This window comes from Alligator mississippiensis, chromosome 1 (assembly GCF_030867095.1).
Source record: "Alligator mississippiensis isolate rAllMis1 chromosome 1, rAllMis1, whole genome shotgun sequence".
In the NCBI taxonomy this organism is placed as follows: domain Eukaryota; kingdom Metazoa; phylum Chordata; order Crocodylia; family Alligatoridae; genus Alligator; species Alligator mississippiensis.
Window position 1 is genome coordinate 202,368,691 of NC_081824.1, and position 16,109 is coordinate 202,384,799.

The 16,109-nt window shown below is 40.2% G+C and overlaps 1 protein-coding gene across 22 annotated transcripts in view; it reads right to left on the reverse strand.

Annotated features, from left to right (window-relative positions):
* NRXN1 (neurexin 1) overlaps positions 1 to 16,109 on the reverse strand; it is a 1,201,358-nt gene that overhangs the window by 26,656 nt on the left and 1,158,593 nt on the right. For 13 of the 22 annotated variants that reach the window (XM_019497419.2, XM_019497413.2, XM_019497412.2 and 10 more), the window contains one exon: positions 5,442 to 5,529. In XM_019497419.2, coding sequence (XP_019352964.1) covers positions 5,442 to 5,529 — 88 coding nt within the window. The remainder of the gene's footprint in view (positions 1 to 5,441; positions 5,530 to 16,109) is intronic. The other 9 variants (XM_019497420.2, XM_019497417.2, XM_019497418.2 and 6 more) reach the window with 1 other exon arrangement.

The window sequence follows — 16,109 nt, forward strand, 5'->3', positions numbered from 1 at the left end:
CTGAGTAGTATTTTATACCCTAGATAGTCTCATTGAGTTCAGTGAGATTACTTGCAGAAGAGGCACTAGTCAGGAAGGGTATGACAAACAGTTTGACTGAAAGGCTGCTGTGCTGGAGAGTTACTGCTAGTTTAGGGCAATGGAAGCTCCTTTGGCCTGTGCTATCCAAAGAACAAGAGGTTAAGGCAATAACTGTAGAAGGGTAAATTGAAACTTTTTGAAGAGTTTCAGAATGAGGAGGGGAAAGGATGGATAGCTACGGACATTATCTATCAGAGACCAAACAGGCAGGATAATAAATATTTTGGAGAGCAAGAATCCTAGCACCGTGCTAACCCAGAAATATCTTTAAAGCAAAGGCAACTGAGATTCCAAAACTGTAAAAACAAAGCTGTTTTCAAATTAACAGAAAATGAGAAGCATAGCTGAGTGATCAAAGAGAAGCTGAAATAGAAAACCTAAACATCCGGACATAAAGCTAATGACAAGGCTTTCCACAGAGACCGACATTCATATTTCCCTTTGGGCCACATTTTGGATGGAAATGATAATTTGTTAGAAAGCTTTATTCCACCACTGGCTCCCCTGCCCCTGCCAGCTAAATGACTAGGCATGGCTTAGAGCTTGATAAGCTTTGTTAGATTTGCAGTCCTACATCCAAGGCTTTAAACAGTCTTGGAGAATGTCTACTACATCAGTGAACAATGGTGACATTTCATTGGCTTGTAACAAACTGTAGGACTGAGATAGTGCACATGCATTCCTAATATCATTGCTTCCTTCCTGGGGGGAGCAGGGAAGCACTTCAATGCACAGTAACAAAAGGCATGGTTTCCATTTATTAATGGGACAACACCACCTGGTTGTATTAACCAAACAAGCAGCTGGCTGTGAATGAGCTGAAGCCATGAAGTAGATTAATGCGGTTGTGTTGAACCATGATGGGCAACTGCCTGTGTTGCTAAACTCAAGACTTTAAAAATGAGAAAAGAGCACCAAAATATATTCCATAACTGTATTTTCACTTTGAAATGCAAACAAGCTGGATTCTGGTGCTTGTGTCCTGCACATGATATATGGCACCTTTGCAATTAAAATAGCTTCCTCAAAAAGTAGGAACTGGTCAGGCTGATAGAGTGTGCACTGATTATCACCCGGAAAGTGCTGCTCCGGATTTAGACATTTCACTTTCTTTGCCAGAGGCTAATGCTACTTAAAATAACTCAGATCCTTTATTTCTGACAGGAAAGGAACTTTATCCTAGAGCTTCCTAGTCAACTTTAAACCACAACAGACTAACTTGGTAGGGACAAGTTCTCTAATGGTTCTGTCACACCAGAGGTGCCTTACCCTTGGCCTGCAAGCCAGATCTGGAACCCCAGCACTGTGTCATTTGGCACAGGAACCCAAGGCCCAATCTTGGTGCATGATGGCGGTGCATGGCCCAATCACAGTGCATGGGGAGTCAGCCAAATCTGTGAAGGCTCAAACTTGGCACATGGGGTCTGATTAGGCCCATGGACCAGCTCTGTGCCACTTATCTGGGCTGTGGGGTCAAAACGTTGAGCACCATTTCATTACACTGATAGCTGCCCAGGAAGAAATCAAATACAACTACTGGTCAATCATGAAAACAGGCTGCAACTTGTTTCACCTTTATTGAAATGTAATCAGATTACCACACTCGCATGTGGCTATTTGACTACAATGGGAACCATACATCTGAATCTGAGATAAAGTGGGGTGTCTTAGGGAAGAATTTTTAATTTTATTCTTATCTGACTGTTGTCATAGAATCACAGAGAAGCAGGGCTGGAAGGCACCTCCATGGGTCAGCTAGTCCAATCCCATGCCTGAGGCAGGATTCATTTCTGTCCAAACCATCCTATACAAATCTATAATCTAACCTCTTAGTAGAACTACACAATCAACTCTGACACAAAACAAGACATAACACCCTGACCTGCCACCATGGCAAACATCCTGTGTCTGTAAAAGGCTGGTAAGATGTGCACAAGAGATCACAAGTGGGCCACCCCCCCAGCTAGAAAGAAAGCAAAAACCTCCACAGTCCATATCAAAACCCCCCACAGTCCATACTATACCCCTAGAGTTATTTACATTATTACAGAGGCCATTCACACATTTCACCTATTTATACTTAAATGGAACACAGGAATCACATATAAAATCTTTCCACCTTTACTTCCATAGCTAAATAACACTTTAAGCACTGAGATAATGATATCAAGTAATCGAAAGCAACCAACCAACAAGTTGCATACAATTATTGCATAACATCTGTAATACTCAAAAGTCAATAATAAAATAAGCAGGGCCGATATACAATAAAAAAAAAAAATTAACCACAATTAATTGCGAGATTTAAAAAAATAGTTGCAATTAATTGCAATTTTGATTGCACAGTTAAACAAGAGTCAGCAACCCCCCTGCAACAGCCCAGAGCCTGTGCACCCTGTGGCTTCCCCCCCGCACCAACAGCACACAGTCTCAGCCCTGACCCTGACCCACCCCATGCCCGTTCCGGACTCGCACTGGCTAGAGCAGAGCAGCCAGAACTGCAAAGAGCCCTGACCCTGGCCACCCTCTGCCTGTTCCAGACTCACCAGCTCATGTTGAGCAGTGGCAGTGGCCGGGCAGAAGCTGCTGCTCAGTGTGGGGAAAAAGCAACCACCTCCCCCTCACCACACCCAGGCTGTTCTTGCTGCAGCTGCTCGCCCATGCCTGGGCTGCCCCGTGGCTCCTCTACTGTGCCACCACTGCCCTGCTGAGAGGCTCAGAAGCAGCAGTGACAATGGAGAGCAGCTGCAAGACAACCTGGTGCAGGCTCCAGGCAGCTGCAGCAAGAAGGACCCAGCAGCAGAGGTGGGGAGAGGCTGCTTTCTCCTTGTGCCGAACAGCAACGTCTGCTTGGCTGTCACCTCTGGTTCCACTGCTCAGCATAGGCAGGTGGCCCAGAGCAGGTGCAGGGTGGGTCGGGGTCAGGGCTGTGTGCGTGGGCTCCAGCTGGTCTGAAGCTGGTCTACTCTGCCAGGCCAAGTAGAGAGGGCGTGGAATAGGCTACATTTTGCCCACCCCTGCTCAAAAGGTGTGTGCAATTAACGCCAGTTAAAAAAATGAATGTGTTAACTTGTTTTGTGTTAACTGCATATGTTAATTGTGATTAACTGACAGCCTTAAAAATAAGTGATAAATAAAGTACTATATAAGGAGTTCATTCACAGAAAATGATTTAAAAAAATCCACAGCTATCAAAAATTTAGGAATAATCTACCTTACTCCATTTTGACACCTGGGTTCTTTTTACAGACATTTTTATACTATTAATTTTACAAATAAATCTAACAAAAGATCTATTTCTTATAGAGCTGTAGTAAATGCATTGCTCTTTGGAGAAGGAAAATATTATTTAACGTAATTTGCCTTTTTTGCAATAAAATGTCAAGTCTTTTTATGCCTTCAAAATAAATAGTACAGTTTTATTACCAGTGGCTCACTGGAAAAGCCTTTTATAAAAACAAAATTAAGGTCTGCTTTTGCAGTTCTCTTCATTCAGGCAAATCCTTTATTATTTAGCAGAAGTAAGGAGTGCAGCAGGTCATAAAGGAGAATTTCTGTTTCACAGGAAGTTTTGGCAGTTCAAATACATTCTGTTCCTAATTTGAATGAAAAATAATTTGAAATTACCCAGGAAATAAATTTTGAAAAAAATCCATCAAGGAATATTGATTTTTTAAATCAGATTTTTATTGTATTTTATGCTTTTTCACTTTTGCGTGATTTTTACATCATTTCAGATATCAGCAATAGTGCATAACATGCTCTAGTTAGTGCAGCATTTCTCAACCCTTGGGTCGCAACCCAAAACAGGGCTGTAAGACTATACAAAGAGCTGCAAAACAAACTTTAAAAATGAATTCTCCTTTAAAGGAGAAAAACATGGAAAACCATGGGTTTTCCCTTTCAAGCTGGCAGAGTTCCAGTCTGTAAGGGGCTGCTTGGGCACCCTGCATACCCCATACCCCCCCCCCCCACACACACACACACTGGGGGGGATGGTGCCTGGGGGCAGCAGGTTGGGAACGAGGCGCACTGGGTTGGGACTGGCCATTGATGTTTACAAATGGATCCTGGTACATAAAAGGTTGAGAACCACTGCTCTAGTGCACTGCTATTGTTGCCTTGTTGTGACAAAACATGAAATTGGCTTTTTCATTTTATTCTGAAAATTATTAATGGAAGTTACTACTTTGCATAGATTCAAATATTTTATCTTTCTTCTTAGGTCAAAATATGTCAGTTTTGTATTCTAACAGTTTGGCACTTTGTTGTAAGAGTATCTGTACATTGTTGCTTTTTGCCTCAGGTTCTTTACCAATCTATAAGGTTACTGAGATCAAAAATATCAACAACTTGCTCCAACAGCAGTTACCTCTGAAAAAACTGCTAGCAGAGATTCATAGATTCATAGATGTTAGAGTCGTAAGGGACCTCAATAGATCATCAAGTCCGAACCCCTGCATAAGCAGGAAAGAGTGCTGAGTCTAGATGACCCCAGCTAGATACTCGTCTAACCTCCTCTTGAAGACCCCCAGGGTAGGGGAGAGCACCACCTCCCTTGGGAGCCCGTTCCAGACCTTGGCCACTCGAACTGTGAAGAAGTTCTTCCTTATGTCCAGTCTAAATCTGCTCTCTACTAGCTTGTGGCCATTGTTTCTTGTAACCCCCGGGGGCGCCTTGGTGAATAAATCCTCACCAATTCCCTTCTGTGCCCCCGTGATGAACTTATAGGCAGCTACAAGGTCGCCTCTCAACCTTCTCTTGCGGAGGCTGAAAAGGTCCAGTTTCTCTAGTCTCTCCTCGTAGGGCTTGGTCTGCAGGCCCTTGACCATACGAGTTGCCCTTCGCTGTACCGTCTCCAGGTTATCCGCATCCTTCTTGAAGTGTGGCGCCCAGAATTGCACGCAGTACTCCAACTGCGGTCTGACCAACGCCCTATAGAGGGGAAGTATCACCTCCCTGGACCTATTTGTCATGCATCTGCTGATGCATGATAAAGTGCCATTGGCTTTTCTGATGGCTTCGTCACACTGCCGGCTCATGTTCATCTTGGAGTCCACTAGGACTCCGAGATCCCTTTTCACCTCTGTGCCACCCAGCAGGTCATTCCCTAGGCTGTAGGTGTGCTGGACATTTTTCCTCCCTAGGTGCAGCACTTTGCATTTCTCCTTGTTGAACTGCATCCTGTTGTTTTCTGCCCACTTGTCCAACCAAGATTGTCTCCTTTCCAATAAAGAGCTGGCTATGTACACCAATTAAGGCCCTGATTCAAGCCTACCATCTACCTGAGAGTCTAGATTATTATGCAACTGCAGCATGCAAATATGAAATAAATGAAAGTAATAAAAAAGTTGACTAACCTAACCCACCTGAGCTCGGCTCACAGGGATCAATATCCTCATCATCGCTGGGACATTCAGCCGAGGCCACCAGGATGTCATCTGTGGTCTGCAATAAAAACAAAGTCAAGCAGGGTCACTTAACTGATCCAGCATGCGCTTAGATGATCACTGGCATTCCTGCCATCCCTCAGATTTGTGGAAAGCCCCAAGTAGCTGAGCATTTCAGGCTTAATATTTAATGATACAGCAATGCCCTCCAAAGTGTACATTAATGGGGCTTGGCTTTTCAATTCCCACTTGTCAAAGGACTGTGTTAGATATCAAAAGCAGCCACTTGAAAGTCTCATCCATTTTGTTTCAACATGAAAGGGAACATAGAGGGTAAGAGTACTTGCATCAGAAATGTTATTCCTGCCTCTACGTATCCAATATATAGACTACTTATATTTACCTTACCAAGTTGAGAACATGAAATCTAGCCAAAAAAGAACATGTTAAGTTCCTTGCAGCTATGGACATCATAAATATGCCTCAGTAAGTTTTTCTTCAATAAACATATTTGCTTTCAAAAAAGTAACTGTATACCATATGTACCACTGCCAGAGCATATGCCATATTTACTTGAATCCAAAATGAGGTTTCCCTCCACATTTAAGATAGGGGAAAAGGCCCCTCATCTTGGATTTGAGTACCAGTGAGGGGGCAGGTGGCTGCTGTGGCTCTGGCTCTAGCACCTAACCATGGTTGGGGTCAGCGCCACAGCCTTACCTGCTGCCTAACTCCCATATGCCTCTCTACTTCCTACCTCTCCCCCTGCCCCTTGCAGCAGTGAAGGGAGGGGGAGTGGGTTAAATTAAGATGACCCTCTCAATTTATACATTTTCCATGTCCAAAATCTAATTATTGAGGGGGTTATCTTAAATTCAGAGTTTTCTTGGATTTGGGTAAATACAGTAGACAGCCACTTATTAAAGGACCTTGGTATCATTAATGAACAGCTAAGTGAAAAACCTCTGCTCCATGTAAAAGCAAAAGCAAATATCAAGAATGGGTTAGAAAGTTAGGAAGTTTGGGTAAATGTATTTCACACAGAATAGGGCAGAAACAGATGGGTTCCAGAAATGGAAAAAAGTATATGAAGTGACTGAACACATTAGGATTGTTTAATTTACAGAGGGACAAGTACCAAGGTACATGATCAGGGCATACACAAAGTACTCAATTGTATATGGAAATGAAATTAGGGATTCCTATTTACTCTTTCAATTGGTACACAGCTAGGGACAGAAGTTACACATAAACCAATTTAAGTCATCAGAAACTGGTTTAAACCTGTAAAAAGTATAGAAGTTCAGTGCACATAAATCAGTGTCAAAATGCCTGAAACTGGTTTAAGATAAACCTGTTTGAATGTAGTATCAGACTTAACTGATTTGGGTCAAATCGGTTTATGAAATTTCTGTCCCAGACCTCCTCCTGGTTCAAGTTAAATCACAGTCCCCCAGCATCCCAGCATGCTTTGCAGCCCTGGGCTGGGCTGGGCTGTGCTGTCTGGTCCAGAAAAGAAGGTTTGGGAGGGTAGGGGGAAAGGGAGGCAGGGACTGTCGCCCCCCCAGACAAACTCCAGCTGGGTTCTGGGGCCCTGCTGTTGCAAATCATGGACACCAGTCACTACTAAGTCCAAGAATTTTTTTAACTAAAAAAGAAAGAAAGAAAAAGATTAGGCATTTTAAGTATAATGAAAAAAATCTGTTTATATCAGAAAGGGCAAAAAATAAGGGAGATAAATCCTCATTCTTTGCATCAAAAGCCCAACATTTTTCAATGTTGTTAGGAGGAAACTTTCCCTGTCAACGTATTAATCTTTAATTGTGTATTTCAAGATTTCTGATACCTTCCCATGAAACATTTACTACTGGCTGCAGTAAGAGACAGGCTAGTTGGAGCTCAGCTATTTCTGTATTGTTCCTGTATGTTACATATGCTAACTATGGGATCTAAAATATCTTAATCAGTGTAGAATATTACATTTAATCATTGTTTGCAGTGGAATAATAAAGGGAAATGTATTATATCAAAGTGATACTCTTCACAGGTTTTAAGACTGAACATATACAATTTTTATTTCTGTATAGCTAACTCAGATTTTGCCAGTATTTTTAACATTATTCTTCTCACTGAAGTTTTATAGCAAAGCATATTATAATAATAGGATTTCCTTTGTTATGCTTCAAAAATATTAATGAATTTATGCCTGCAGAACTTCTGTTAGATAAAGAAGTGCTAGAAAAATAAAGTCAGTAATATCTGTGAGACATAACAAAGAAAAACCTATTATTATAATAATACTATAATATAATATTTTATAATTGGAAAGCTGCAGCCCAAGCTAAGACAAAAACATCTATGCAAGACATATCTTGTATCACAGTGCAGTGCCTTAAATATAGACGTGAAGATCTGTAATCAGGAAAGCCTTTTATGTCAATGTATGATTCTGCCAATGAGAAAACTAGCAGACACAAAGAATGAGATAGAAATAAACCTGCAGTTTATTTAGTTTATTTTCTGTTCCACATAGAAACAAGTGGAACTGCAGCAAAAGGATGGCTGCAAATGTCCTAATAAATATCCAGTGGTGAATGGGGATGAATTTAAGATTACATATTAAAAGTTTATGCCCCTATTTAAAAGAGGACTTAACAGGATTTCTCAACTAAAAATCAGTGGACTGAATTTTAAATCCCAGGAATAAAAACTTAAGCTCCAACTCTAAAAATAAAGATAATAAATTGAAAATTATGGGAAAATCAGTTTGACTTTTCCAAACACTCATCTATGTCTACAGTCCCACTTTTAATTTTTTCCTTCTAGCCTTAACATTGGAGAAGACATTATCCTCATATAGTCTCCTCACAGAACACTGAAAACACAGATGTCTGGTTTTACGGACAGTTTCACATGCATATTCCTATAATATGAAGTGTGACTCTGCCTCGGGGAAGGTAACCATATATCTAATTTTTACTGGGACAGTCCCATTCCAAACATCTGTTCCAGGTATGCTTTTGGTTTTTGTCAAATTAATGCGTTTGTCCAGTTTTTGGTGGGAATACAGTCTCCAGCCTAGGATTACAATAGAGGGTGGTTGGTTTTCCAGCATCCTCAGAACCCGCCCCACCCCCCCATCCTCCCTGGTATGCTCAGCTAAGAACGGAGCTCGGAAGCTGCTGAGCATGCCGAAGAGCAGGTGGGAGGGCTGGTTTGGGAAATACAGTCACCCTGACTTTCTCACTTCACTAGCCTTTGTTCTTTCAGAGCCCCAAAGTTCAATGACCTCAGCCTTGGACATGTCAATGTGCTATTTTGATACAATGCTGTATCTTTACATCTGAAGCTATTCATGCAAATTGTGAGACATGGAATCTTTGTGCATGGCAAGAAATCACTTCCTTCAGTTGTCTATCTGTCTTATCAGAAATGTTGTTAAATAATGACTTTGTACACACGTTATACATGAATATAAAGGATATTATATTGTGTGTAAGGGAGGGATACAAGTACAGTATCTTGTTCTCAGGGCAGGGCTGCCAGGGCAGAGTTAAATAACCTTAACTGATTGTAACTTCAGTTTTCATGGTATGCAATGTGCTTGAAATGATCAGAATCAATACTAAGAGAGCTTAGTCCTGAAGCATATAAAAGTGTGATTTTTTTTGCTACCATTGGCTTTATAACGTGACACTTTATAACCCTAGATGTGTATATATATACATATACAAGGAATGATCCAATTATGGCTACTTTTTATTAAAGGATATAATGTATATCTCAATGCCATTTTGATCAGACCAACCCAATCCACTTGTTTCAAATATCAGATGCGCAAGACAGGTGTCTGTTTTTACCTCTGGGTTGACCTTTTTTCCTTTGGTTTTGTGACTGCCAAAATAGAAATTATTTGGAGCTGCTATCTGGCATTCTCAGATGGTGGCCAACGCAAGCGTACCTTCTTCTTCAAGCTATTTGCACAGCTGCTGGTGCCTGGGCTCATTCCAAGAACTCAAATTCTGTATTCTGTCTGACCACCTTAAGATTGCTATTCTTATGATACCAGTTTAAAACCACTGATTAAAGTATTGTATTTAAATGAAAGTAAAGGGTCAAATACTTAAAATAAATAAATAAATAACATTCAAAATTTAATAATAATTTAACTGAAGTGTTGAACAAACCCCGCTGCTGCCAAAGAGGAACAAAAGGACAATGGTAGTTGAAGGGGTCAGCAACCCAAGTTAGAAATGGAAGCTAGTAAAGCATTTCAACCTTTTTTTAAACTGGATTCAATATTAGGTAAATAATAAAGAACCTGAAAAATATCAACAACTACTGTTGGCCAAACACTAAAGTTCTGAAACAAAGTCCCATTGATGTAAGTGAGAAACTTATTGGAGTAAAAGCAGCAGGAACTAGACCTATGGCTAAGACTCCAACTAAATAATGTCAGGTAAAGTAATGTGTTTTAGTTACTGTACATCATATTTCTCTGGTGCTTTTCTAATTTGGATGGCAAGACTGAAAATAAATCAGTTTTCCTAAATGAATTGCAACTGTTGTTAGCACCCGTGATAAACACTGCTAATTTGCAGGATGCTGCACTGAGTGTTTTCATTAATCAAGGATTTAAGAGTCAGAGGAAAATCCCCCTATTGGCAGTGAGTTTCTAATAGGATAACGTGCAAGCTGGTATCATACTAATATGAGATTGGATTAGACTGTCTCTTGGGTGAATTGTCCAAATTCATCTTAAAACTGACAATCTAATTGTAGGAGATTTTAAAAAAAATTAAATAAAAGAATGGCAGGTATACATCCTGGAAGGGCAGCCTGATTTCTTGTCATTATAACTACTTTTCTTTGTACATTATTGTATTTTTAGAACCATTCAAATTCAAAAGTCTGCAGGGTTTAAGGCAGAGCTTATTTTGTGGTACCTGGCTATTGAAAGTGTCAGATGATTATGTCACTTTCTAAGAAAAGAAAAGAAGATGGACAGAAAAAATTCACAATTATTAAACCAATATAAAAATGGAAAAATTACACTTTGGAAAACTGGATGTCAATGAGTAACTCCACACTTAGCTTTTGACCCTTATTCATGTAAAAAACCTCTCCAAAGTTAAAACTATTATTTTCATCAATGACAACTATCATTACTAATACTTTCAGGCAAAGGCTTTTGTCATTATAATGATAATATAAGATGTCACCTATCTGCCACCATTTCTGGTAAAGGGGATGAAAAACAAGCTGCTGGCCAATCTGTTTTGGTTCAAATAATGATGACTTAGTTGTGGTATAGGTATAGTAACAGACTCTACAGGGGTACATAAATACCAAGAAGACTCCAGGGCTGCAGTCACTGGGCTACAGGAGTTTGGACTCTGATGCTTTAGACAATATTTCAGCCAGCCTTTTCTAATAATGTTTGGCTAACATTAGGTTGAAGAAGGAAAGAGACTGGAAGTAAAGAAATAATTCAAAATATAATTTCTATAAACATTTTTTGCTAAACCATTTTCCTAGTCTTTGTCTTAAAAGAGTTAAAAAGTGTACCGTTCTCAGTCATTTTTAGTGTGGGCCATGGTAAGGCTCAAAGACAGCAGCAAAATATGAAGCAAAAATTAAATTAGCACTTGTGCATTCATTAAAAGTAGTGGTTTCTGCATATTTTCCCTATAGTACTTTACCTCCTTTATTTAAAACAGAGTACCCCACAGTTAGTCTGAATATAGTTTATTCCTTTCTCCTTAAATAACATATTTTATTCAGTCTGAAATACAAGCAAATTCAAATTGTAGTGGTTAAAGCTAATAGTTTTAAACTGCGGCATGAATTATAAACAGCATATGCTCTTTTCACTACTATTTAAATAATTTTAGATTAGTATTTAACTGTGTAATCAAACTGTTTAAATTATTTATTTGTATTGCACTAGTGCCCAATCAGGATCTGGATGCTGGTTGCTTAAAAGCCATAGGAAGACGAAGACCCTGATGAAAGGCGTTTACAATCTAATTTATATAATATAAGAAGTGAGGCAAATAATAGAATGGGAAGTGAAAGGGAGGACAAGGAACATGGTGACATATTCACAAGGTTATTTAGGTTAATGGTGCAAATCCAGCTCAGTGTAAAAGCACATGATTATCTCTAAGCCTCTGAGCGTCCATTTGAGGTCAAAGGCTGCATTCAGATGGGCGAGCACGTGCCTGTTGTAGTATCTCAAAGCATCTTGAGACGCCACAAGAGGCACACTAGGAATGAAAAAAATGTTCCCCGTGCTAACTCTAATTTTGAAACCAAGAAATCCTGGTATCAAAAAACGAACAGACCACACTGAGGTGGTAAGAGAGTGGGCATATAATTATTAATGAGAAGAGAGAGCACAGAACAGACAGCAAGGTAAACAGAGAATTAGGAATATCTAGTATCATGAAGAATAAGTGTGGACATAATTTTGACAAAAATATGCTGAACAGTAAAAAATGACAGAGAAGTGAATTAGGAAGCAGATAGGCATTATTTTACTCCAGCAGTCCTTCCTGCTGAGAGCAGGGGGCTGGACCCGATGATCACATGAGGTTCTTTCCAGCCCTAAACTTCTGTGAATCTATAAGTTAAAGTACTGAGATGGGGTGGGGATGCAATTATTAGAGATGGACGGCTGAGGGTAGAAAACAGACTGGAGAGCCTCTGAAATGAAACAGGAGAAAGTCACTTATACATAACATGGTCAATGAATGTAGACGTGAATGGAGAAGGGAAACTGGGTGCTAGATGAGTGGTAGTTTACAGTAATATATGTGAGAAGCTGGTGTACCAGCACATGAACTGAGCAGGGAGTAATCAGAGCAAAGAGACATTCAGTAAAAGGATGAGAGAGCCAGCCAAGGTCAAGATGTGAAAGGAGATAGATCAAAGAGCAGGGGAGAGATTAGAAAATAAGATGAGTGATATAAAGATATTTTATAACATGAAGTATAACAGGCAGGCATTCATGAGTATTGGAAAGCATATTATCAAGTATAGGACTAGGGAATTAAACCTCAAATTCTGGGTCTCTTCGTTTTCTGAATTCCTAGGTATTGGATTTGTTGACACTATAACTTCATTTTCTTCCCTTAAAACCCACAGAAACCGTAGAAAGTGTGTGCGCTAATCCAGTGTGAATTTGTTACAAGTTATTTTTAAACACTGAGGCCTGATGGGCTGAACAGGAAAAATAGTATAGAGCCAGATCCAAAGTATAAATAAAGGATTTAGAAAACCAACAGATATATACTGCTGTCTTTTAATAAGCCATAGTAAATATATATTTGTCCTGAAATGCACAGCTCATGTACTGTTTACAAGAGGAAGGTCCATGCAGAATTTTATATTTTGGATTTGGATGTATTCAACTTTACTGAAAACCAATAACTCATATATATAATTTTTCTTCATTTTTCTTTTCTTTTTTTTCTTCAAGGGGGAATGAAATAACCCAAACTGATGGGAATACTTGCAGAAACCAACAGGGTCTGAAAAATCAGGAAAGAGCTCATGTGGAAAAAATCAAATTTCATTTTTAGGACTGGATTAACTGCACAATTTTCTAGCCAAGACTGTGTAATTTAAATTTAATTTACTGTGGGTGAAGTTGATCTCTATGACTGGTTGTTGAGACAGTTATAGAAAAAAACTCAAATATGTCACATTAATCAATCCTATTCTTCAGCTAGTTTTTCCCTTGTGTTTTGTAACTTTTGGTAACATAGGCACTTTGTTGAGATAGATGCAGCAGTGTATCAGTAACATCAGCTCTAGATGACATCCCATTTGGACAAGTGCCTCTAAATTTGTATTTAACCTGCTATAGGTCAAACAAGTACATCCGCATCAATTAGATTTAGTCAAACCACATACAAAAAAGTCCTCTCTCATTTTATGTTACTGAAGTGATATTAAAATGCCAACATCATACCCAATATTTATGATTTTAGCTGTTGACCTATTACAATATACTAACTCTACAGAATAGTAACTGAAGACAACATGGGAACATTTGTTTCAAAGTAAGATTTCAGCAAATTGATACTGTCAAACTGCATGGTGTTCTGCTGTGTTCATTTTACTATCAGTCTATGACACCAGAAGAATGGCAAAAAGCTGAAGAGTAACACATTCTTTTTAATCAAAACATTAATATTTCAAAGTATAATAAGGAAACACTGATTTTGCCCAACACAGCCTTTGGTGTTGCGGACTGAAATTCCTTAAAGCCTTGTTTTTAAAAAGAAAAACACTGGACCAAAGAGAATTATTTGGTTATATCTTTCCCAAATCTCAGACGCTGGGTGCTGTTATAGGTTACCTTTAAAACATTTAAAATCTGTGGAATGTTACGCTGGCATAAAGTTAAAACAGTTTCAGAGAAGTCACAAGTTAGGGTTTAATGCATCTTAGACCTGCACAACTCTGACTTACCATTACAGCGCCTGGCAAGCAGGGGCATGGACAGGATTCATGACTATCCATTCTCTGGGGTGGGAGAGAAAAGTGAGGAGGGTGGCATGTTGATTGGGGGTGGACAAGCCACCATGGGGGCTGTGGCTTCCCTCCTTCTGCATCCAGGAGGAGCCAGCTGGAACCACGGGGGGGGGGGGGGGGTCTTAAAAAAAAAAAAAAAAAAAGCTGTTTGAAGTGAGTGGGAAGGGGGAGAAGAAAAAAAAAAGGAGTAAAAAATAAAATTAAAAAAATAAGGGACCAAAATCTTGCACGTTTCACTGAATTGGGATTGGGTCATAGGGGAGTTGGGTTAACACTTAAACCAGACAGAGCTGAGGCCTAGCAGGCTCACTGCATGGGTTGGGTTAGGGGGTGCTGACAGAGCCATTTCAAATGAACAGTGGTTCAGTTCAAATGAATACTGAGTGGGGGTGGCAAAGTTGAACCATGGTACAGTGGCCAGCAGCAGTAAGGGGGCGGAATGAGTGGGGAAGGACACAGTTGCCTAGTGCTAAAAGCCAATTGCCTGTGCTCATTAGTGGTTAATTGTTTAACTGCTCCTCTTGCACCAACAGCCAACTGAGTGCACAGGGGTGCTAGAGCAAGCAGAAAACTGGTGAGACGCACTGGGTGTTTAGAGTGGTCAGGATGCGCTGGGGTTGTAACCTCTGACGTAGGAGGGGGTGGTGGCTTGGGGCCTGCACCAATCCCCAGGGCTGTTGAGTTCAGAAGAGTTGAAAGTTTGCCCACAAAACAAAGGAGTGGGAAGGACCAGAAAGTGGTGCATCCTGGGATGCCAGAGGAATGAAAATAAAACATTTTACCTCTTTGGAGCAGACTAGCAATGCCCTGGAATGACCAGGGTAAAATGGATAAGGATAACCCTTGCTTGAATTGTTATAACTTTAAAACATTTAGGCCACGTCCAGATAAGCATGGCCATGTGGTAAGTTGTGTGGCAGACAGGTCCGTGGTGCCACACTGCACGTTCAGCTGTTCTCCATGCTGCAAGGGAGCAGCGCAGGGGTTTTTTTGACTCCTGGATATCTGGGGTCAAAAAAACCTGTGCAAAAACAATAAGTGGAGTGGCACACACAGGGGCAACGTGCGCTACTCAAAACTGGAGCCTGGCTGGCTAGAGCCAGGCTCTGGCTGCTAGCCAGTCTCTGAGTGGCAGAATTGCTGCTGGTGCAGCCCTGGGAGGCTCCCAGGACCAAGGTAAATCTATCTCACCTGAGGCAACCTGCCACGTGCCAGAGGGTGTGGCACAGGCGTTCCCTGGGGACAACTAGCAGCAGCAAAAGGTGTGCTGCCGCTAGTTGTCCCAGGGAATCAAACATCCATGCTCGTGTGGACATCGCCTTACAGGGCAATTAGCATGGGTAAACACCCTTTAATAGGTGATTGCTGCTAAGTGCTTTTATGATCATTTAAATATGACATGTAAGACCACTCTCAGAGACAGTATGTAACCAATTCTCCCCCCAAAACAAGGTCACTTCTGGCTCTCAGTTCTGTAATTACATTAGACAAGGAGGCTTTGACAAGTGTTATCCTTCTCTTTTTCAAAATTCACCATGTTAATTTTTGCACAAAACTACTAATTTCTATCACTGCTAGTAATACATGATATCATGCTCCGCCTCTCCCTCTACACCCTTCCCAAAAAGTTTAAATATCTCAGTTCTCTGAAGTATAAAATCAGATAAAGAGATGAAAAATCCAACACTTTTAAAACTGCATGGCTTTCATTTAAATTTGGAGTTTGAAGCAAGTTTCTTTGAACAAGCTCAGAATCATATATACAAACTCCCTGGGAAAAGCAGAAATAAAGAGAATAAAAATTCATGCTGATGCACCTTCTGTTTTTGTTTTTATTTAAATCTGGGCACCAAGGCAGGGAGCACTAAGTTGAACTGAATCATTTTTAAATGAAAATACTACTGAAAGATTTATCTAAAAGATTATTTCACAGTAGATCCTTCCCTCCATTCTCCATATATGAACAAGGTTAATTTCCTGGAGGAACAGGAAAAATTTATTTATTCAATTTCTCCTTTCTCCTCTCCTGGACTTGCAGGGTCTTCTGACTAGGAAATTAACCAACTGAGCTCCTCCTCTGTCATTTTCCTCATT